The sequence below is a fragment of the Eubalaena glacialis genome, chromosome 9 (genome assembly GCF_028564815.1).
Source record: "Eubalaena glacialis isolate mEubGla1 chromosome 9, mEubGla1.1.hap2.+ XY, whole genome shotgun sequence".
In the NCBI taxonomy this organism is placed as follows: domain Eukaryota; kingdom Metazoa; phylum Chordata; class Mammalia; order Artiodactyla; family Balaenidae; genus Eubalaena; species Eubalaena glacialis.
Window position 1 is genome coordinate 18,970,447 of NC_083724.1, and position 25,262 is coordinate 18,995,708.

Here is a 25,262-nt window from a genome sequence, read left to right on the forward strand (position 1 = left end):
TTATAAGGATTACTAAATTGTATGGAAAAAGGCATTAGCTATCATGTTAAGTGAAAGAGTCATATTCAAAACTGTATCTACAGCAGCATCTCAGTGCTGTTCTAATAAACTTAATGCAACAAAATATGATCAGCAGTAATTTCTAGGTGGTAGAACACAGGATGATTCCTCCCTCCCTACTTTTATTCCTTCTGGTTTTCTGAACTGTCTATATATTTTCAGTATGTATAAGGTACTCCTGGACTAGCAATAATGATGATTATACAAATATGCTTGCAGGCAGGGGATGAGGAGTGGAGAGAGAGGCGCTCAGCACCACTCTGGTTCCATTACAATGACCACAATCCATGCATAGCAACTCAGGGTCACAGGACTGGCTTTATGACGACGGTGAGATTACAAACATCCTTGTATGGAATCAGGAGTCGCACCGACCTTAATGGTAATTGAGCCTTGCTACTTCTTTAGATGCTTTGTTTTAGATGATACACATACAGTCACCCGCACTTCACTGAGTTCCTGACACAGCGTAGGTTCCCAATAAATACTTTGATGAGTGAATAAGCCATCATCCACCTGACAATAAATGTGCCTAATTTACACAGAGCTCTACCAAGTGCATTCCCTCATGTTCCATCACTGGTTCATGTGTTCATTCAATATTTCATCTATTCATTCAGTGGATACTCATTGAACAGCCTCTGGTTGTTAGCACTGTACAACTACCAGACATTAACCATCCAAGGGTGAGTACATTTGGTGTGGTACCTGCCCTCATAAGAGCTTTCCATCCAGCAGAGGCAACGGTCCCTAAACAAACAGATAAATAGATATAAAAGTACAGATTCATCATTTCTAGAAGGAAAGTTGATAGATGACGTAGCAGAGAATAATGGGGTGGAGCGTGCTGGGCTTATTTAGATTGGCATAATCATAGACGATCTTAGTCAAGGTATGGTGAAGAATGACACAAAGAGTGGGAGTAAAGCATTCCAGGTTCAGTCTAAAGGTATGTAAAGGACCTAAGCAAGAAAAAAGGGCTTGGTCCACAGGGGTCCTGAAAGAAACCTGAGTGGCAAGAGTCACAGACGAAGGAAAGAGCAGTGAGAGGCAAGGGCCAGATCACGGAAGGTGCTGCAGACCACGTGTTAGATTACACATAAAAGTAATGGGAAACCACTGGAGGGTTACAACACATGGGTGACGTGACCTAATTCACATTTTAAAATGATCAGTCTGAATGATGAGTGAAGAATAAATTGGGCACAAGTAAAAGCAAAGTCAGTAACTAAAAAGCAAAGGTGGGTGATCCTGAGTATGGTGGGTGATGTTCCCATTTTATAGTTAAGGAAACTGAGAATCACGAGTACAAAGTAACCACACCAAAATCATAGCTCAGGAAGTCATAGAGTCAAAATGGGCTTTACCAAAATCAGGCAGCATCCTACACACATTCAGGGAGTGTACAATATGTGTTTCTGATCTTTGGCATTTCTTTGATTTTAATGGGCACCTGTATCTACACAGACACACACACACACACACACACACACACACACACACTCTGAAATCACAGAAATACAGGATACTAACACTGGAAGAGATCATCTTTCTTACCCAGGTTCCATGAGAATCAAAGTTTAAAGCTCCAAATCTGTGCTGTCTAATACAGCAGCCCCTAATCACATGTGGCTATTTAAATTTAAATGAATTAAAATCAAATAAATGTAGAATTCACTTCAGTTCCTCATTTAAACTTGTCACGTTTCAATTGCTCCACAGCCACAGTTACCTAAATGGCTACCATATTGGACACTGCAGAATGTTCTATTGAACAGTGCTTCTCTAAGGCATCCACCGTACATAATGAATTAACCTCTCTCCTATGCATCTAAAATGGTACTAGTTATGTACCATCCTTAGGAGAACTGAGAAAACAGTTACTGTGTTCTGAGATTTGGAAAAGGAACCTTGGTTGAGAAAGGCTAGATCCCCTTGAGCTTATAGATCAGAAAAGTGAGGCTAAAGAGGAAGAAGAAATGGATGAGGCTGCAAAGACTTCAGACCCAGGTCTCTTGGTCCCCAGTCCAGCATTCTTTCCAATACACCACAGCCCACTGTTCAGAAAAATGCAACCATCTAGTCAACACATGTTTGCAAGACAGATGAAAATAAAGGAGTTAAAAAAGCCAGGGGTGGCCTTGAATTATTTATTCAGTTGCCCATGTGTGAGGACACAGGCTGTGGGAGGACCTGAATATGTTTTTTTAAGGAAAACCCTTGTATTCTCTTAGACCACAGATGTGAGGAACAGCAGGAGGACATGAGGATGGCCAGGGGCGAGAGGTTGGCATTGATGAATGTAGTGGAAAACACCAGAGATTTTGCAGGGAAAGAGAACTTTTCAAGTAGCTCAACAGCTCTGGAAAACTGTACAAGAAGGGAGCTTGTATTTCCTGAACATAGAGCGTGTGTGCTAGGCAGAGCACAGAGGTCATCTTGTTGAATTCCCCACAAAAGCCAGGTGAAGTGAGCATGGTTCGTACCTTTTATGGAACAAGACTCAGAGGGCCAGAGAGGATCAGAGAAGGGAGATGACTTGCCCAAGGTCCCATAGGCTGGGAGTGGTGAAGCTGAGACTGGAACACAGACAACTTGACATCAAAGCTCGTGCACTTTGTACTAAGCCAATTTCCACCAGTATGAACTCCGTGTGTATGGGAGAGTGACAGTTCCATTCCTTTACAACGATTTATTGAACTTGTTGACCTACTTCCTTTAGCCATAGACTATGGTCTACATAGCTGTTAACCCTAATTAGACATGTTTCTAAAATGTCAGTTTGAATTTAACGTATGATAACTCCGCTGTGAAATCTTAGACTGAACAGAATAGCTATTGTATGAGCCTCAAGTACCAACTGACTATAGGTTATTAAAAACATATTGATTGAAGCTGAGGGCACTATGTAATAGAGACATATCTCATTACACAACAATTAACCCTCCAATAGGTTTCCAACAATCAGATGGTATTTATTTAATGGACAATAGCCGCTTTATGAAATACAAATTGAATACATACACAGGAAGCTTCATTTACAAAACTTCCATTTTTAAGTGGAATCGAGGCCAAGCCTTGACCAAAAGTCTGATACTCCTCAATGCCACAGAAAAAATAAATAAATCTACGGGCTGCTGGAAAGCCTGCTCTGAAGTGTCACATGAGGTTTCCCAACCCCAGCTCTAAGCTCCCAGTGAGGATGGCTGGGGAAGAGGAAGGGGGGTTTCTACAGAGGGCCTAGGGAGTGCATTTCCTTTCCCTGTGATCGCATCCATCCAGCTGTCAAATGAAGGTTCTAGATTCAGGGACTGATAGTAGTGTGGAAAACTGGAGCCCGAATTTAACGTGATGCCATGATCTAATATATTTTTTACACACACACATGCACACGCGCACACACACACGTATACACCCATACTTGTGAGAGCTCCTTGCCACATTTTGTGGCCTTTTTTGAGGGGAGGGGTAACACCTCCTTCATAATTCAAGGTTTGGAAAGACTTAATGAAAGAACATGAGAGCCTCAGATAAGACCCTGCAAAATGTGAGTCGAAGCCCAGCTCCCACCACCTGCTATGGGCTTTTGGTCAAATCTCTCCACCTCTTTGTGCGCCAGTCCCTGCCTCATCTGGCAAATGCAGAAGTTGATTCCCCTTTTATAGAATTACTGGAAAGATTAAATGAGACTGTATAGAAAGCATTTAGTACAGAATCCAGTGCAGGGTAAGCACTTGATAAACGGTGACAACCACAACCATAGAGTAATAATTAATCATTAGCTGGTTATTATTTCCACCATCATCAGTGTTGTATCATCGTTATTGGATAAAACGTCCCCAAGAAGGGCTGGAAGGGGGGCAATATACTAATCTACCCTAAATTATAGCCAAGTTCCAACCAAAATAGAGGTCAACATCGTAGTACGTTTCATGACCCTTTAAAATCCCCTAAAGCTTGAGCTCCTCAGGGAGTCCCGATGCTGAAAGGCAGCACAAGAAACCGTTTGATTCAGGTTTCCACCTTCAGGCCATGGAGGCATCATTAGACCCACTTTTCAGCGGAGAATAAGACTCAGCGAGGGAAAGTGACCTGCCCAAGGCCATACCACTAGTGAGTGGCAGACAGGAGCTGAACTGAGGTATCTTGTGCCTCAGTTTATCATCCTCTGATCTTCTAAAAATTCTACCTTCAGTTCTATAAAACAACACTAGGCACAGGCACAGATTCTAATTATACAAAAATATATGTGGGACTTCCCTGGTGGCACAGTGGTTAAGAATCCACTTGCCAATGCAGGGGACACAGGTTCGATCCCTGGTCTGGGAAGATCCCACACGCCACGGAGCAACTAAGCCCGTGTGCCCCAACGACTGAGCCTGCGCTCTAGAGCCCGCGAGACACAACTACCGAGCCCGCGTGCCACAACTACTGAAGCCCATGCGCCTAGAGCCCGTGCTCCACAACAAGAGAAGCCACCGCAATGAGAAGCCCACACATCGCAACGAACAGTAGCCCCTGCTCGCCGCAATTAGGAAAGCCCACGCAGCAACGAAGACCCAACGCAGCTAAAAAAAAAAAATCAGTGTTGAGCCCTGCTCAGCTTAATGCTGATTCAAGAGAAAGCTAAAAGCCTTAAAAAAATAAATTATATATATATATGTATATATATGCCTGTGTATTCATGTATAAGGTACCCTTCATATACTATACGTATAGGAAGGCGTTAGCCCATTAACCAGAGGCAACTTCAACTCCCGAGCTCACGGAGATGAGACCAGTACCTCCGGCCCAGAGGAGGTTCTTGTGACAGAGGTTGCCATGTTTTTAATAATAAAATGAAGCTACATATTCACCACTTAAAATACGCATCATTACTCATTAATTTCTGTTAGCAATCATTCATGTATTCCCTGACCCCCGAATCTACATCTTGCCTCTATGGACCAGTCACTGTGTTAGTCGTTGCGGGCACTCGTTAAACAAGATCAAGAACAAAAAACACAGCGAAATCCCTCTCCAAGGCTGCTTCCCTTCTAAGTTTCCCTCTTCTTGGCAGGAGAGAGAGAAGGGCATCAACACTTCACAGGCCACACTCACCTTTCAAAGAAGTGGCCGTCGATGGGCGGGAACCACTCCAGCATCACGGAGTCGGTCGTGTGGCCCACGATCTGGGGGGCAAGGGCGACAGGCGCCGGCTTCCTGGAGGGCTGCCAGCTCTGGTACACCAGGTCCAGGTAACAGTGCATTCTGGCGACTTGATTGGGCGTGAAGGAGTCAGTGCAGTCGTCATCTGCAAGTGGGCAGAGGGAGAGATAAGAACCTCGCTGCACGGGCGGGCAGGCAAGAGAATGCTGATGTCTCCCGGTGGACCAAGAGCCAGCACCCCAGCCCTTGCCAACTCAGAGCTGGCCTCTTCCAGTGCTCAAGAGTTAATGGTCTGTGAACAAATTAGTGCAGTCATCACTTCTGGAGACAGGTGAGAGGGAACAGGAGGAAGGGGAGGGAGGACAGAACTGAAAAGGCACGTCTGAGCCTGGAGAGGGAGGTCATGGATAAGGACAAGGGCAAGAGGACAAGGGCAAGACAAGCTGCTTTCCACGGGGCCCGAATCCACTGGTCAGTAAGTCACACATTCCCTTATCCGCTCCCTCCCCCACCAATCATTCAACCTCTCTCACTCATCCACTCATTTTCTTGTGTATTCACTCATACACCCACTCACTCCTTCTTTTACACACTCACTTGTTCCTTCACTCACGCCTTCACATTCATTCATCCACTCATTCATTAATTGTGCTATTTACTGATGCAGTGATACTGGCCTTCAAACAAGCTTTCTGAGCATCGATTCCATAGTCTCTGCTCTAAGCCAAGGGCCAAGGAAACGTAAAACATTCCTGCCCTCAAGGAGCTACCTGCCTAGTTATAGAGTGAAGGTCAGTTCGCTGTGTGGGTCAAGGTGGTTATAAGACTGTTCAGGTCTGTGATGCTGACTAATGATGAAGAGGAGTCGGCATGTTGAGGAAGGAGGATGCACCGGAGAGGTTTCTGGAGGTGGAACTGGAGGTCAACCAGGTTGGACAGCTAAGACTGAGAAAGAAAGCTGAGGCATGGCGGGAGGGGGAGTTCAGGCCTGCAGAGCCGATGTGTCCTATGCAGCAAGCACAGGCCAGGAGTCAGGCAGACGCAGAAACATCCAGACTCAGTGTCCACGGCGGGAATACAAGGACAATGACGCCGTCTGCATGGTCCTATCACCGGGAAACTCCCAGGCATGGGGCACTGTGCTTTGGACACATATAACCCTCCCACTAGTCTTGGAGTAAATACTGTGATTTCTGCATTGTACAGAGGAGGAAATGGAGGCTGAGAGGGGTCTACCTGCTTTTTAAAGAGCACAGAGCTAGGGGCAGATCTGAGATTCGAACCCAGGCAGTCTGGACTCCAAGGCCACGTTTCTAATCAATATGAGAACTTCTTTCTGAGGGTACATGAGACCTTGTCTGGGCAAAGTATCCTGCAGGTGCTTGATAAACAGGAGTTGAGCCTGAGTCTGAGAGGGCTGGAATACAATCTCTTAAAGTCTTTAGATCTAACGACCTTCAATTCTAGTCTCTCTTTTCTAGGATGCGGAATGAAGGCCACGACCCGAGACTTATCCACACCCGCCCCCAACCCCCCACCCCAAGGAAGAAGCTGGACTCCCATCTCTCCCTCCAACAGCTTTATTCAGCTGCCCCAGGGGCAGAGCAAGGCGCTGTTTTGGCTTGGTTTCCAAAAACACCACTTCCCAGAGGTGTCCGCCTGGTCAGGGTTTCCGCAGCTGGGCCCCAGACGGCGGAGCGCGGGGATCGCCAGATCTTAAAACAAACCCGCCACTGGGAATCCCGCAGCATAAACTCACTTCCCCTTATCAAACAAACAGAAAATAACTTTGGGCAGGTGCTGGGCAGTTGGACGTGACCTTGAGAATCCAGCTTTGAGAAGGGAGGGGGTACAAGGAGGTTATACACAGAAGCTGCCTCTGATCCCCTTAGCAATTTTTGACAGTCTCCTTTCCAGCACCCTGGGGAAGTCTTTCATACATTGGGTGCCCTTTGGAAAACACTGTAAAAGAGTGACTAGTTACACAAATCACTCTCAAGCCCAGACACCCCCATGTAAATCCCTGGATACCAAACGTTCTATGGGTCCCCATTGCCTGGAGAATAGAGTCCAAATGCACTTGATGGTCTAAGAAGGGTTAGATCATCAGGTGCATTTTCCTTTGTTACTATGAACTTTGCACTTCATCCTGAAAGCTTTGGAAAAGCCACTGGATAGGTTACAGGCAGGAGAAGGACATGATGGCAAAGGAAGTAGGGGTTCTGTAGTTAGATTCATGCATGAGGAACCTGGAGTCAGGAATCGGGAGTCAAATGATTTTATGCCCTCAGTGCTTCGGTTTCCCCATCTGTAAAGTGGAGATGATGATGATAACAAGAGTGCTTATGTCAGAACACTGCTGAGGGTTATGAAAAGTGCAACATCAAGAGGTATGACCAATGCTCAGTGAATGCTCACTGCCTCGGGACCGGGAATAGAGCCTGTGTGTGTGTGAGCATGCATATGCACTGAGGTGGGTGAATGCTGGAAAACTAGAAGCAGGAAAAAATAACAGAATGTAAAATATTCATTCTCTTTGATCTCACAACATCCCATTTAGGAATTCAACAGATCGATACTCATGAACAAAAACGAGGGAAAACATACGTACAAGGATGTCTTTTGAAGCATCATTTACATAGTAAAAATATTAGAAATAACACATCCATCTGTCAATAGGGGGATGACTCTGTACCTTGAGGCACATGCACAGAAGAGAATTCTAATCAGTCATTTCCAAAACAAGGAAGTAACTTTAAAACTCAGGTCCCTTGTGTGTAAATTGGGGACATTTAAATCAACCCCACTACTTAGAGTTGTGGTGTGGGCTCCATGAGCTGGAACGTATAAAGCATTTATCAAGATGAATGAAGAAGAAAAACTGCAATTTTTTTCCTCTCTACATTCTGATTTGTTTGCTTTTCTTCCCCCAAAGAAGCATATTTTCCTTTTATAACTTAAACATTAGCCGTTTCCATGTCTGTCAATAAAAATGTTTGAAAAATGGATAGGTGATAGAACCTGGTAGGAGAACAGAACTGTATCTGAACTTTAAAGCTGAAGTCGGAAAATGTCCCTCCCAGGGTAGATCACTTAGAGACTGAACTGCTACCAGAATCTTGGGTGAGGTAAGGGTTTCTGTTTATCATAAAGGCTCTGCCTCAATTAGCTAACGTCTTGGGTCAGCCCCTCTTAGCTTTCTGCCATCACAGGCTTTCCCTCCTGATATCCGTGGCCACTTGATCCTGGTCTCTAGGACCAGCCAACCCATCTTGTTCTTCTGTCCCCACATTGTCCCCAGGCAGAAAGGACTTTGGGGGGATTTCAGTATTCTGGAGTCTGCACCAGTCCCCATGCTGTTGAAGTTGTGCCCTGAGTTTTCTAATCAAACTTTGTTCTCAAGAACAATTTCCATCCGTAGCTGGAAGGGCACAGAGCATGGAGGTTCAGGGCCTCCACTCCCTGTGGAGCCTCGGGCACAATGCTGACCCCTGACAGCCTCATTTCTACCCGCTGTTAAATAAGGAATCATGATGCTAACTGCTTCCTACAGCTGATGAAAGCATTTAACAAGCTAACCATTTCTAGTGCGTGAATAACTGAGTTGCCCTTTGTAAAAGTCTCTGCCTTTTTGTTGTTTTAAAAATAATAATAATAGCAACAGCAATAAGTGATTATATTCACTGTAGAGCATTTGGAATGTGCCAAGAATACTGCAAAGAAATAAACATTACCATAAACATTACCTAGAGATAATACAATTAATACCTAGTATACACATATATGTATGTGTAGATGGATGTGAATATCTACAGTGAATTTCTGTAGTTCTTATCATCACAAACATCATATATATACTTGTGATGATATATGATATATATTCCAGGTCTCACACTATACATTAGGCTCTGGGCTGTTTTCACGCTAAACAGTGAACAAATAATCCTACTAATTGTCACTTATTGAGCACGAGTTATAGTACCAAGGACAGATCTAAAGCCTTCACCTGTACAATCGCACCTACTGTCATGCAAGGTAAGGGTGATTAACCTCCATGGTATCGATGAAGTAACAGGCTCAGAGAGAAGTAACTTGCCTGAGGTCAAAGGCTAGCACACGGAGGATTCAGGTTGGTCCCCACACTCCACACTTCGCACTCTGAACCACCATGTTTCTCTGCTTTGTGCCCCTCAACCATCTGCTACGCATCTTCAGTGGTCACATAATGTTCTATCATATAGGTACCTTGTGATTTACTTCAGCAACCCATTCTCTTTGGACTTGTAGGAAGCTTCTATTTTTTCACGCGTATAAAAGCACTTCTTTTCTATGCTTGGCAGACAGTAAATGCCTAATTAATATTTGGAGGATAAACATTGCTAAGAACATTTTCAGGACTAAATCTTTAAACACATCAACTGATTTATTTCCTTAGGATATACTTCTTAGAGGTGGGGCTGCTGGGTCAAAGCGTATGTGCATATTAAAAGAGACACACAGAACAACGGTGGCAAGACACTTGCTCCCAAAGGCTGGGGAAGGCCTGGTTTCCACACTCTTGAGGAGGCAAGGCCTGGAGGGTCCTCTTGGTTGGCTCCCTATGGCCTATTACCTTCAGGAAGTAAAATCTGAGCTGCTGCCCTTCTATCTGCCCGGGGATTATCCAACAGCTCAACGTGACCGCACTCACCCGGTGCTCGACCTGGCTTGCCCCATCACCTGCCTGGTGCCTGCTTAATCTAGGCAGATGGGACTCTCTTAAACTTCCCCAGTATCAGAAAGGGAGCCAAATAATTCTTGCTTAAATGCAGGCTCTGCAATAGAAGGCATACCTTGTTTTTGCTGTGTGACCCTGGGAAAGTGACTTAAAATCCCTAAACCACACTTTCTGCATCTGTAAAATGGGTGCAATAGTAATAGCACTTACTCCATTGGGTTATTTTGAGGATTCAATGAGACAAGCCTAAGAAGTGTTTCCTACAGTGTCTGGCACGCCACAGGCACTCAGTAATTTCTGTAGACCTGCCACCAGCCACGTTCAATTAATTAAAATTACTTAGGACTAACAATTCAGTTCCTCAGTCTCACTTGCCGTGCTTCAAGTGCTCAATAGCCACAAGCGGCTAATGGCTACCATACAGGGCAGCACAGACACAGAACACATACAGCTTTGCAGAAAGTTGGAGGACCCAGGAAGGAAGGAACTCGGAGCAGCTGAGCCGGCAAGGTTTCCACCCTCTTGCCTTGACTGCAAACCCCCTGTGCATTGCTCTCCCCAGCCCTGAGAACCCGATCCTGGTCTGCATTTTGAATTTCATCCAGCTGCTTTTGTCACCTCATCTATCAGAGATCCTAAGGAAAACAAACATTTCAAAGTTCGTGGTTGCCTTGAATATGCTTTTGCGGGTGTAAGTTTGTTATCGTAGCCCAGTGAATTAGTTCTGCTGTTAATGGGTCACTGAGCTGAGGGGTTCCTTTAAAAAAACAACATTAAATCAATCACCCTTTAGATCTGTACAAAGGGGAACAAAAAAAGATTTAGTTTATGGGGGTCTGGTAGCTAGTGGCAGCTCCTGACCCCTAAGAGGCCGGCAAACTTCCAAACTCATGTTATTGTTTATTTTCCATGTGCATTGAGCTGGCCAAGGAAAGGTGCTATAGAAATGGAACGTAAGCAGGGCCCTGTGAGAGGACAGGGCACCGGATGTGAGACGCAGGCTTGGCTAGGAATGGGAGCCCAGTAGGAATCTGCTTTTGAGGAAATACCCAGTACCCGGGTCTTTTTTAGAGACCCAAACCTAAGGACCGTTTATGGTGCCAAGGGTGGGTACTGACCCTTCAAGAGACCTCAGGTGTGAACTGTAGGAACCTTAAACTGGAGAGGCCCCCAGAGGTCATCAGCCCAAATGGGAAACCAGGAAGACCCACGGGCAATCGTCGAATTCATTGGGTTTCAGGAGGGAAATCCTCTCTTCAAATGCAATCTGAGGCAAAACTCCAACAGAAACGGAAAACTGTTGGAAGGGGGCTCCCCTGGTTCAAGCAGAGATGGAGGCCTAGAGTCACACAGCCACTCAGGGCAGCTCCCCGAAGCATCTCTGTGGGACAGAGCTCAAAAGCCACCCAAAATGCTCAATATCCCACTCAGCCATCAGCTATGTCTCATTTGAAGAGAGGCATGAGAGTAAACGAGAAAAAAAAATACTTGGAGTCACCAAAATATACAAGCAGCTCATGCAGCTCAATATTAAAAAAACAAACAACCCAATCCAAAAATGGGCAGAAGACCTAAATAGACATTTCTCCAAAGAAGATATACAGACTGCCAACAAACACATGAAAGGATGCTCAACATCACTAATCACTAGAGAAATGCAAATCAAAACTACAATGAGGTATCACCTCACACTGGTCAGAATGGCCATCATCAAAAAATCTACAAACATATATACAATGGAATATTACTCAGCCATAAAAAGGAACGAAATTGGGTCATTTGTTGAGACGTGGATGGATCTAGAGACCGTCATACAGAGTGAAGTAAGTCAGAAAGAGAAAAACAAATATCGTATATTAACACGTATATGTGGAACCTAGAAAAATGGTACAGATGAACCGGTTTGCAGGGCAGAAATTGAGACACAGATGTAGAGAACAAACGTATGGACACCAAGGGGGGAAAGCAGCAGGGGTGGTGGTGTGATGAATTGGGCGATTGGGATTGACACGTATACACTGATGTGTATAAAATTGATGACTAATAAGGACCTGCTGTATAAAAAATATAAATAAAATAAAATTTAAAAATTAAAAAAAAAATCTACAAACAATAAATGCTGGAGAGGGTGTGGAGAAAAGGGACCCCTCTTGCACTGTTGGTGGGAATGTAAATTGATACAGCCACTATGGAGAACAGTATGGAGGTGCCTTAAAAAACTAAAAATAGAACTACCATACGACCCAGCAATCCCACTACCGGGCATACACCCTGAGAAAACCATAATTCAAAAAGAGTCATGTACCACAATGTTCATTGCAACTCTATTTAACAATAGCCAGGACATGGAAGCAACCTAAGTGTCCATCGACAGATGAATGGATAAAGAAGATGTGGCACATATATACAATGGAATATTACTCAGCCATAAAAAGAAACGAAACTGAGTTCTTTGTAGTGAGGTGGATGGACCTAGAGTCTGTCATACACAGTGAAGTAAGTCAGAAACAGAAAAACAAATACCGTGTGCTAACACATATATATGGAATCTAAAAAAAAAAAAAAAAAGTGGTTCTGAAGAACCTAGGGGCAGGACAGGAATAAAGACGCAGACTTAGAGAATGGACTTGAGGACGGGAAGGGGGAAGGGTAAGCTGGGACAAAGTGAGAGAGTGGCATGGACATATACACACTACCAAATGTAAAATAGATAGCTAGTGGGAAGCAGCCGCATAGCACAGGGAGATCAGCTCGGTGCTCTGTGACCACCTAGAGGGGTGGGATAGGGAGTGTGGGAGGGAGACGCAAGAGGGAGGGGATATGGGGATATATGTATACGTATAGCTGATTCACTTTGTTATACAGCAGCAACTAACACAACAATGTAAAGCAATTATACTCCAATAAAGATGTTAAAAAAATAAAATAAAATTAGAGATTTAACTAAGCAATTCCATTGTAAAAAAAAAAAAAAAAAATACTTTGAGTCAGATGTGCGACCTGGGGCCAAAGACTTCAGTCAGCCTCTGGATTGTACTGTCTGTCACCTGTGAAATGGTGATAGTTCCTACCTCATAGGTTTCTTGTGAGAATTAAATAAGATAGTGTATATTAAAGTCCTTTATGAACAATAAGCTTTTTTACAAGTAGAAATATTGTTATTGGTAAGAATCAATTTTATATGCCTGTTATTAGAGAATTTATTCATTTTCTTCCCTCCTTGCCTTTCTCTTTCCCTTCTTCCCTCTTTCCTCCCTTTCTTCTTAACAAACGTTTTTAAAGCACAAGGCCCTGTGCTAGGTACTGAGAATACAGTGATGTCTTAGAGGCAAGCTTCGCCTTCACAGACCTCGCTTGTTTTGGTTGGTGGAAAGAAACACTGAAGTTGAATATTATAATAGAATTGGATGCTGGGCTACCATGTGCAGTTTTGCAGGTGGTGTGTTACCCAAAAACTCTTAGTTAGGCGGCCAGTAGTGAGGGCTGTGACCGCGCTAAGGAAGGGCTATCTTGTTCTAATTTGCCAAAGATGTTATAAGGGCTGGAAGTGGCCTTGACATACACTAAAAGGAAGTACAGGGCATCCTAGAATCCAAAGAATGAGTCTTTAACGCTGTTACTGATGGTATGAAAAAGGGCTTTGAAAGGATATATGCAGTTAGGAGAAAAACATATCCAACTTATGTAATAATTTCATATTTGCAAAACCAAAAGCATTCTATTTTTTTCTATAATAAAACACTAAAGGAGCATGTGAGAGTTCTGTGTTTTAAAAAACGTTTCAGGGGCTTCCCTGGTGGCGCAGTGGTTGAGAGTCTGCCTGCCAATGCAGGGGACACGGGTTCGAAGCCTGGTCTGGGAGGATCCCACATGCCGCGGAGCAACAAAGCCCGTGAGCCACAACTACTGAGCCTGCGCGTCTGGAGCCTGTGCTCCGCAACAAGAGAGGCCGCGACAGTGAGAGGCCCGCGCACCGCGATGAAGAGTGGCCCCCGCTCGCCGCAACTAGAGAAAGCCCTCGCACAGAAACGAAGACCCAACACAGCCAAAAATAAATAAATAAATAAATAAATTTAAAAAAAAAAGGATTCCCCAAAGCCCTATTTAAAAAACAAAAAAAAGTTTCAAATAAATAAATAAAGTTTCAACCACCACCAGCTTAGAAAATTACAGCTGCAAAACTAGGAGGAACCTTGGAGGTCAGTTCCAAAGATTCCATTTTCTTGAGAAAAGCGGGACCCAGAGAGGACATGTGACAGACCCCAAGGCATTAGGTGACCCTGTGGCAGAGCTGGGCCTTCTACGCAGGTTTCCCTACTTTCAGTCCTGGTGAGCTTCCTTCTGAGAAGCCCTCAGATACAACATCTTCCTTGTATCCACGAGGTGCTCACGGAAGGAATATTATCTTGATTATTTGGGATGAGGAATTGTTGGGATGAAGAAATCTTAGAAAAGGCAAGCAGCTTGCTCGAGGCTTCACTGAGCCAGGACCAGAGGCCACGTGTGACACCCAGCCCCGTGCACCCTGCAGAGTGTTGGCCTTACCTGCATAGCTCATGAAGTTGTTGTAAGGAGTGTTGAAGAAGCTATTAAAGCCACAGGTGTCGTTCCCTGGCCCCGGGTCACCGCAGAACTTGTGTTTTGGGGCTGGGTTGGTGTCACTGCAGAGGTCTCCGGTCTCAAAGGAAGGCTCTGTCTCCATGCAGGGGTCACTGCAAGACTGGATTTCTGAGATGCCTCGGAAGATGTGATAGAGGCCCAGGCTGTGCCCGATCTCATGGATCATGGTGTGGGTGTGCCCAGGAATGCCATAGAAAGATGGATTCAAGACAATGCCACCTGCAAGGGGAAAGCCAGAGCATTAGGCAAACTGGGCATTCTGCTTCCTGATGCGGGGATCCCCAAACCAATCAAGGGTCAGTGGGGTACTGCCCAAAGTAACCACGGGCTTCTCCACCCTACGACTCCACTGCTGAGAGCTGTTACGACTCGCGGTGTTAATCACTGATTGAGTAGGAAGGAGTCTCAAAAGTCATTTTGTGCAATCCCTTCATTTTTCAGTTGAAAACACCGATGCCTAAAAAAGTGAGGCAACTTAACCAAGGGGATTTCAAACTACTTAGAAGAAGTGGCATAATTAGAATTCAAGGACTCTGATTTCTGGGCTGGCCAACATTTCAGCTGCAACTTCTTAGGAAGCGTGGCACGCCCTGGTTCACAAACACTCTACGCGCATTTGCTTAAATGAAGCCCTCATGGCCAGACACCTCGGTTCCGGTTCTCATTTTGCCTTCACTAACTCTGTGAAGTTGACCAAGTCAGCTGCCATCTCTGAATCCCATATCTGCAGCTCTGTACCCTTTGAGAGTGAATATTCATAAAGTCCAGCACCATGGCGTGCTCACCATTATAACACTGGTCAAAATAGCCACTGTTTCTTGAGCATTCATTATGTATCCTCAGGCCCTGTGCTCAGTGTTTAATGTGTATAATCACACTGAATCATCTCACAACCCAGTAAGAGCGGCACTGACTCACAGAGAGGTGAAGTAACTGGCCCATGATCGAATTAGTAAATGGGGAGCTGGAATTTGACCCCGAGATCCTTGGGTTCCAAAGCCAGGGGTCTTAATCTGAGTTCTACTGCTAATGTTCACCACAGGGTCCAGAATATGGCATCTCATTAAATGTATGTTGAATATTTGCTGAATGCCGACCCAATTAAAGATGTTTTACGAGGCCAAAGTAATCACGCGTAGGTAGCCAGCACAGCACCTGACACACAGCAAGTGCCTTACTTACTGTCTAACCACTTGCTACTCCAGGTGTAGCTCAAGAACAAGCAGCATGACCTGGAGGGTGACTAAAGATGCAGACCCTTAGGCCCCACCCCAGACCTACAGAATCAGAATAAGTATTTTAACAACAGCCCCAGAGGACTTGCCTGCGCGCTCTAGTTTGAGAAGCAATAATCTACCCCATGTCTTAAAAGATTGAGCTTTGCTCCACTTGGGCAGATAGATGGACCAGATGTCAGGAAAATCAATGGATAGCATGGCTCTATGTTCATTTTTAGGCACTGGAGAAATACATACAGGCTGGCAGAGAGATATTTCAACTGGAAAATCCAAGTGTGGGGAATTTCCTGGCGGTCCAGCGTTTAAGACTCGGTGCTTTCCTTGCTGGGGGCGCAGGTTCGATCCCTGTTCGGGGAACTGAGATCTCACAAGCCACGCGGAGTGGCCAAAGAAAAAAGAAGGAAATCCAAGTGTGTTTAAGGGAAGGTTAAGATGCAAGTCTGAGCAACCTGCAAGCAGTGACTGTGTGCAGAGCAGGATCTTATGAAAGAGTGGAGAGGAGCCAGGGCCTTGCTGATTTGTGCTGGCAAGCCTGGAGCAGGCATGGGGGTAGTTTTATCTCGGACTGAACTGCTGGGAGGGTAAGCCTGCTCAGCCATGGGGCTCATGGAGTCTATTAATTCTGAACTGCTCAGAGCCTTCCAGCACAAAGATAAAGATGTATGAGAGGATGTGTGGGGCTGTGTGCACGCGCGTGTGTATGTGAGAAGGGGCAGGCAGAGGCGGGGAGGAAGAGAAATTGAGACAGGAAATCTCTCTCAATTATTTTCTGTCAATCATAATATGAAACATAATCGCCTTCCCACCCAAGGCTTTTTCCAGGGATCATGGCATAACAGCAGGAAAAGAGGGTTAAAAAAAAAAACATATATATATATATATATATATATATATGGTTTTAATAAATTGGATTTGATTGGGCCTACTGCAGAGGAATTGCTTATGATCGAGATGTCTCAGGATGGGGAGGTGGCAGCCTGGAGGCCAGCTGGAGTTAGCCTAACATGGATTGCAATCTTCATTCTGTCTCGCACTGGCTGTGTCATCTTGGGAAAGTGACTTTGCATCTCTGGCGTGCTCTAAAATAAACAGCTACGATAGATAGCGCCAATGATTCTCTGTCTTTCTATGAAGCTCTAACATTGAGGTAAATGGGGAATGGGAGGCTGGCAGGACCCCTCAGGTATTTCCAGGGATAATGACAGGATTGCAGACTTAATGTCCAGCCTGGCTCTGTCTGGTTCACCTCAACACCTCCCAACTCTCCCCTTTTCACAGAGCGACAGCACAGAGCCTGAGTCCTGTTCCACTGCTTCTCTTAAAAGGTGAAATAGCTTGAGGCTGACATCATCCTGAAATACTATAACATGCTATGGATTTATAGCCTTCTGTATTCCTGGTCCTGAGCCAGTGTCTGAAATTCACAGTATTATCAGGAGTATTTTTCTCTAATTTTAGAAGCCTGCTGTTCAACCCTTCTAAAACTCTGATCATGACCCTTTTGGTTGATTTTCCAAGAGGACAGAATTTCAGCACTGAGAAGGGTCCTTGGAGACCCTCTACGTCTAACCTATTCCTTTAAAATCTGAAGAAATTGAGACCTGGAGAAGGAAAGGGTCTTGCCTAAGGCCATCCTGTTAAGTCACAGCTAAGAACAACCATGTATTTTGGCCCTGGACCAGCAAGATTCCCATACACCATGTCAGGCATGTGACATAAGCTAATCAGCTTCAGCTTGCCTAAGCTGCACACTCTCTTTTGCCCCGCCCCTGTCTGTCTAGGTCTGCCTGTCTATCTGTCTACCCACCCATCATCTATCTCAGGGTTTCTCAACAACAGCACTACTGGTATTTTGGGCTGGATAATTCTTTACTGTGGGTATTGTAGGAGATCTAGCAGCATCGCTGGCCTCTACCCACTAGATGCCAGTAGCATTCCCCCATTTGTAAAATCCAAAATCTTCTCTAGACATTGTCAAATGTCTCCTAGGGCATAAAAATCCACCCAGTTAGAACCACTAGATATTTATTTTTGTTTCTATCTATTTACACAACCACACATGTGTGTGCACACACACAGACACACAAATTGGTTTCACTCTCTTAAAAACAACTAGGAAAAGATAGTGGTCTGGAGGGAACTAAGTCTAGAGTTTGACTCAACACAACTTTATTGTTTGAAGTTGCAGAGTCCCGTATCTCCAAGATATTGTGGATTTAGAGCAGCTACTGGACTCTGGCTGTATCACCAGGAGACCAGACAGGCCTGAGGAAAGATCCAGTACCATCACTCTGCTGACCCCTAACATTCTCAGATGAAGGTACTCACCGAGTCATCACTATTCACTGGTGTAAATAATAGGAACATTCTAACAAGGGGAAAATAGCCAAATAAATTGCAGTGCTCTCACTCCATGGAACATTATGTGGCTATTAAAAAATATCTTGTCTTTAGAGAACTGGACATAACCTAGAGAGATGCTTTCCTCTTGTGATGTTAAATGAAAAAAAGTTGGGTGGGAAGTAATTTTGAAGACTGTTGCAACATGGGAAAATGTAGATAGCATAATATTAAGTGAAAAAAAGAATATTAAGTGAAAAAGAACACATGCATGTATGCTATGATTTCAAATATGCACAAGTTGAAAAACGCATGTCTACCTATAGACGTGTATTGGAAGAGAGCATGGAAAAATTAAAATTAAAGAACAACGTTTGCTTACAGGGCCTGGTTCAGAAACCATTGTCATTTCTGACTTTTGGTGACTGGTTTGTGTAAACATATGTCTTGTTTATGGATTTGCATAATTTGAATGTAAGAAGAGTTCCTGGTGGTGTTGGTGGGTGAAAAATGGAGGAACAGGGAGTTCTTACGAACTCTCTCTTGCCTCTTTGGCATCTTTCAAGTCAACCCATCACTGGCTGGGCCAGCACAATGTGGTTACTAGGTAGAGAAGATATTTGCATGAACTAAGAGGCAGGGGGTATAAGGAGAAAGCAATAGATGAAGAGAGTTGGAAATTTAAATTCCAGTTGTGGTTCTGCCGCTGATTTGTTTGTGACCTTGGATAAGTCCCATTCCCTCTCTAGATCTTAAGTTTCTCCATTGGTAGAACAGGATTAATAACATTGTGATATTTCTCAAAGCATCACTTGATGGGTGAAAGATAAGGAACGCTAAAGAGTTTTGAAAAATTAAAAAGTGATAAGTAAGTAGGTTGTTCACCATCATCACTACCATGATCCCCATCATCATCATTCTCACTACTAAACGTATTCCTGTACTAATCCAATTTCTTCCTGAAGAAGTTTCTAATTCTCACCTAAATGCATTAAGGCCTCCTTGTCCCACGGCCAAGTTGCTACTCCTGCCAATTCCTCCTCCGAGGAGTTTGCAAAGAAGATATTGAGGTGTGTTGATCCATCCAGTCTAAGAATGTTCTTCAGCTCATTAACATCCAAGTATGCTCTGTAAGAGAAAAAGAACCTTGGCTGTCATCACCATCCAAAAAAGGTAGTATTCAAATAACAGGTACTCCCAAATTAATTGAGTCATGATGTGCCAGGCACTTGGCTAAGCATTTTATAAACATCGCCTCATTGACTGCCTCCAATAATCTTATATGGTAAGTGAGATAATCCCATTTTACAGATAAAAAAATTAAGTCCTTGTGAGTTTAAGAAACTTGAAGATTGCTCAGCTTATAAACAATAGCAGAGTTCAGTTTAAAACCTAGATTTATCTGAAGTCAACACCTGTGCCCCTAAGGACTCTGTTATATGGACTGATGATAGGGCAACATAATATGGATATAGATTGAGAACAGACCATGGAAGAGATAACATGTATTCTAGCCTTGGCGTCTTCCCTACTTCATTCATTCACTATGGACCTCGGACCATGTATTTGGCAAATACGAAGCTGTACTAGGAGGCCTACTTTGCATCTCTACTCAAATCTTGCAAGGAGGTGTTATTACTCTGTTCTCAAGATAAGCAACATGTGGTCCAAAGTGATTAAACAGGTTGCCCAAAGTTGCAGAACTGGGTTTCAAGGCCAATTCTGTCTAGCCTGGAAACTTATGCTCTTTACGCTGGGGCATTATCTGCCTCCCATAGATGATTCTGCATTCTGTAAGCATCTATTTCTTTGTCCATAAAATAGGCTAAGGGATATGGTATTTGGGGTAGCTGCCATTGTAGATATTTAGAATATAGACTGACATGTTTGGAAAGTAAATTAATTCCCCACGCTACGATCATCAGCTCTTCAATACACCGAACAAACATATGCTGGAGAGAGAAAGAAATGGCCTTTGGAAAGAGACTGGCATATCCTAGGTGCGCAATAAATAAGAACGCTTCCCTTGTGGAGTATGATTCTCCCATCAGAATAGGAATGATAAAGCTTTGGGTCAGTCACAGGCATATTATTCTTATTATTTAACCTCTTTATTGGAGTATAATTGCTTTACAATGGTGTGTTAGTTTCTGCTTTATAACAAAGTGAATCAGCTATACGTATACGTATATCCCCATGTCTCCTCCCTCTTGCGTCTCCCTCCCACCCTCCCTATCCCACCCCTCTAGGTGGTCACAAAGCACCGAGCTGATCTCCCTGTGCTATGCGGCTGCTTCCCACTAGCTATCTATTTTACATTTGGTAGTGTGTATATGTCCATGCCACTCTCTCACTTTGTCCCAGCTTACCCTTCCCCCTCCCCGTGTCCTCAAGTCCATTCTCTACGTCTGCGTCTTTATTCCTGTCCTGCCCCTAGGTTCTTCAGAACCATTTTTTCCTTTTTTTAGATTCCATATATATGTGTTAGCACACGGTATTTGTTTTTCTGTTTCTGACTTACTTCACTCTGTATGACAGACTCTAGGTCCATCCACCTCACTACAAAGAACTCAGTTTCGTTTCTTTTTTATGGCTGAGTAATATTCCATTGTATATATGTGCCACATCTTCTTTATCCATTCATCTGTCGATGGACACTTCGGTTGCTTCCATGTCCTGGCTATTGTTAAATAGAGTTGCAGTGAACACTGTGGTACATGACTCTTTTTGAATTATGGTTTTCTCAGGGTATATGCCCAGTAGTGGGATTGCTGGGTCGTATGGTAGTTCTATTTTTAGTTTTCCAAGGAACCTCCATACTGTTCTCCATAGTGGCTGTGTCAATTTACATACCCACCAACAGTGCAAGAGGGTCCACACCCTCTCCAGCATTTATTGTTTGTAGATTTTTTTGATGATGGCCATTCTGACCGGTGTGAGGTGATACCTCACTGTAGTTTTGATTTGCATTTCTCTAATGATTAGTGATGTTGAGCATCCTTTCATGTGTTTGTTGGCAATCTGTATATCTTCTTTGGAGAAATGTCTGTTTAGGTCTTCTGCCCATTTTTGGATTGGGTTGTTTGTTTATTTAATATTGAGCTGCATGAGCTGCTTGTACATTTTGGAGATTAATCCTTTGTCAGTTGCTTCATTTGCAAATATTTTCTCCCATTCTGAGGGTTGTCTTTTCATCTTGTTTATGTTTTCCTTTGCTGTGCAAAAGCTTTTAAGTTTCATTAGGTCCCATTTGTTTATTTTTGTTTTTATTTCCATTTCTCTAGGAGGTGGGTCAAAAAGGATCTTGCTGTGATTTATGTCATAGAGTGTTCTGCCTATGTTTTCCTCTAAGAGTTTTATAGTGTCTGGCCTTACATTTACGTCTTTAATCCATTTGGAGTTTATTTTTGTGTGTGGTGTTAGGGAGTGTTCTAATTTCATTCTTTTACATATAGCTGTCCAGTTTTCCCAACACCGCTTATTGAAGAGGCTGCCTTTTCTCCATTGTATATTCTTGGAGGCATATTATTTAACGGATCGTTTTCTAAATAGAGAGAGGGATCTTGCTCACCCTCATGCTTCTTTCAGCCCCATTTTATGTCTGCCATCTTCTATCTTAGGGATCCTTGTGAACAGCTGGTAAGCATTTCTTGAGTAAAGTTGGAAATGCATCAATGAATAAAAACATACATAAATAAGCAAGCAGGCAGCTTGATGTAGTACGTGAGATAAAGTCTCTGAATAATGATATTTAATGTTTGTTGGGCCCTTCCATGTGGTCTGACTTTACATGGATTATCACCTTTAATCTTCTCAATAACACCGAGGTAGGTGGTATTATTATCCCCATTTTCCAGAGGAGGAAAAAGAGGCTTACAGAGCCTTCGTACCTCACTCAGGTCACACAGCTAGTTGGAAGAGTTTCCCTTCCTCCCAGTGTGGTTTCTCACGGGGGTTTGGTGCAGAGCCTGGCCAGTAGAACACTAACGATGCTGCCCTTCTCTTTCCCTCCTGGAATCACAGAAGGGGATCCCACATGCGAAAGAGTAAAGTCAGAGATCCCCAGCAGGGCCTGCAAGACCCTGTTTCCCCCTTTAGTTTCTTCTCCCTCTGTTCTCTCTCTTGAATTTCCCACTGTGTGTTGTCAGCACCCCCCCGCCAGCCCCCCAAGATGCAGTGCCTTTATCCTCAGTGCCTTTACTCATGCTGTTCCCTCTGTCAGGGACTTTGTTCCCATTTTATCCCCTGATGAACAAATCCGAAGTCCATTCTGGTACCACTCCTCCAGGAAGACTTCCCTGAGTCCCATCTCACCTCCACCCCCTTTACCATCTCTGTACTCATCTACCTCCTATGAGTACTCGCTCTCACACCATTCCAAATACTCTACCTGTCGGTATCTACCACTGTTTGTGGCTCCCAGGGGGCAGGGAATGTGCCTAATTCATCTCTGTTTACCCAGTTCTCTGCACAGGGCTTGACACTGGGCAAGCACTCAGGAGACGTTGATGGAGCTGAATTTACATTGGGAAAGAGAAAATCTAAAATATTTAGGTCCCAGTCTCAGCTTCAGCACTTCCTTCCTATGAGGCCTCAGTTTCCTTATCAATATACTGGGATTAATAACGGCTGCCTGGTGCTTCCCAGGGCATTTCTATGGGTCGCAAACCTACACCTCTACTCCGACGGGAACAGGATATGTCTGAGACCTACAGTGCCCTCCTGGCCACCCATGTGATCAACAGCCCATGATAGTCAGGTGACCATAACTTTTGCAGCTTTTCCAAAAAAGGTGAGCATGAGTTGGAGACACAAGCAAGGCCTAGAAAGGGCACATCTGTGTGTAGGTTGAGCTGACCAGTAATTCCAAGGACAGCCACAGAAGCTGAAATATGGATCCGAAATTTTGCTGCTATACCTCCTCTCCCCAGAGATCCCAACTTCAGCTTCTTAGACTAGAAGCCTCATAACGAGTTTGAATGAGTTTTCTGATCCGAGTAGGGATGAGGAATGACAAAGACAGCATGCAGTAAGCTCCTGCTGTGTGCCAGTCCCTGTGCTAGCTACACCTGTTGTCCCATCTCTTTGCAGTATTTGAAGTCACGTAGCAGAGTAAGATGGCTCATTCTCAAGCCAGCGTCCTGGGTTTGAATCCAGCTCTTCCACTGGATGTTTGGGTCACCTTGGGCCATTGACTTAACTTCCTGCACCCCAGTTTCTTTATACACAAAATGAGGATGATAATAGTATCTACCTCCTAGAGTTGTTCTGAGGATTTAGGATGTTAATAAAGAAAGTGTAAAGGGCTTAGAATAATACCTGGCACGTAGAAACCCTCGGGAAATGTTTAGCAATTCCTATTATTTATCCCCATCTTGCAGATGAAGGAACAGGGGTTCAGAGATCACATAAATACAGACAACGCCAAGTCCAAATCTAGATGTGTCCAATTCTTCCCTCAACCTCACCCTCAAGTCCAAGCTCACTCAGGGCCACTGTGAAAGGAAACAATGTGTGGGAGGAGAATGAAAACACAGAGAAGCCAAGATTTTCCTGGATCGGCCCTTTCCACATTATTTATTATTTTCTAATTGATTTGTCCATTTCCATCAACCGTTCTCTCAGGCAGAGAACACAAATGCTATTAGAGAAAGTCACCTCTTTGCCCCTTTGCTCCAGGCTGAGAAAGCTTCAGGAGAGGAAGAGAGGGGTGGGGCAGGGGCAGGGAGATGTTTTAATTGGTTGTTTATTCTCATGTAATTGCAGAAACCAATCTTTTCAGGGGGTGGTATTCATCCTGGCCCAAGGCAGAGATGTGGGATATTGAGGCCTCTCCCTTGCTTGTATGTGGGTGGTGTTGTTTTTTTCTTCACACTTTGAGAAGCCCCCATTTCCCAAAAGAGGGGCCACTCAGGCCCCTGACCCCACTGGCCCCTCTCCTCTCCGGCTCTTTTTTAGGGGGGGACCCACACAAAGGAAAACGGCTCTGTGGCCAAAAGATTTCCTTCTGCTGGCTGAGGCCTTCCCACCAGTTCAGAGCCAAGCTGGGTGTCTCCCAGAAGTATCAGGGGAAAATCCCAGGGACACGAATCCATGTATTTACCTTCCTCCCCCATCTCTTTAAGGTTTGTTTATTCCCTCTGTTGATGGATGGAGGAGAAAGCAGAGAAGGTCAAAGTGAGAAGGATCATTAGAGTTTAGGGAGATGGGTTGATAAGAGGAGGAAAAGGGTTTGCTCAGGGCCTCTTGCTTTCCATTTTGCCACTGCGGGGAGGTTGGCCCCCTGTGTATACTATAAATTGGTGAAATTTCTTTTAAAAAAAAAATAACTATCCCCCCCCAAATCAATCCAAATCCAAAACTCTGTGTCTTTATTAATTTATGAGCAGGTACTACTCAGTTGGACAGATAGACAGACCTAGATCCATGGGCAAGTTGCCCTGCCTCTCTGAGTCTCAGCTAGCTCATGGGGATACCAGAGGGATGAAATGAGCACCAGCCTGGCACAAAGTCCCCTCCATATTCTGGTCTCCTATTTCCTCCTACTGGGAAGAAACCTAAACTGACAGTCTGCCTTCAGGGTGGCTCTCCCCGTCTCGGCTTTCAGTGTCTCATCCCTACCCACCCAATCTTCTTCTCCCTCCCACAAACTCCAACTCAAGTTACTACGGTTTCCTCATCCCGAGAACCTCTGGTTTTCCCCAATCATGCCCATTCATGAAGCATGTCCATCAGTTTCTCTTCTCTGCCTTATCAGCTCTCTTCCTGAATCTCAGCCTTTTAAAATCTTACCCTCCCTGCTAAGCTCAGCTTACATGTAATGTATACCATGTGTCCACTCGTGACCACCCTCCCCTGTAAAATGGGGCGATGATGTCCACCCTTCAGGGGTGTCAGGAGGACTAGAGGCAGTGCAGAAAAAGTTCCTCGCACAGTGTCTGGCACATTTGAAGACACTCATTGACTAGCCTAGGCTATTTTTATTGCATTATTATTATACTAATTACAATGAAAATTATTAGCAACACCAAAATCATCAATACCACCTCTAGCTGAAGATGACTTCTCCCTCCCCAGAGTCCCCTACTTTGGATTCTAGTACCTATCACCCTGCTCTGTGTTATCGTCACTGTCTTCTC

General features: G+C 44.3%; 1 protein-coding gene across 1 annotated transcript in view; it reads right to left on the minus strand.

Moving 5' to 3' along the window:
• The window catches only part of PAPPA (pappalysin 1), a 248,894-nt gene that overhangs the window by 174,911 nt on the left and 48,721 nt on the right, over window positions 1-25,262 (minus strand). The window contains exons 3-5 of the mRNA XM_061201000.1: window positions 19,106-19,251; window positions 14,471-14,764; window positions 5,161-5,353 (exon numbers count right to left, since the gene is read on the minus strand). Of these exons, the coding sequence (XP_061056983.1) occupies window positions 5,161-5,353; window positions 14,471-14,764; window positions 19,106-19,251 (633 nt within the window). The remainder of the gene's footprint in view (window positions 1-5,160; window positions 5,354-14,470; window positions 14,765-19,105; window positions 19,252-25,262) is intronic.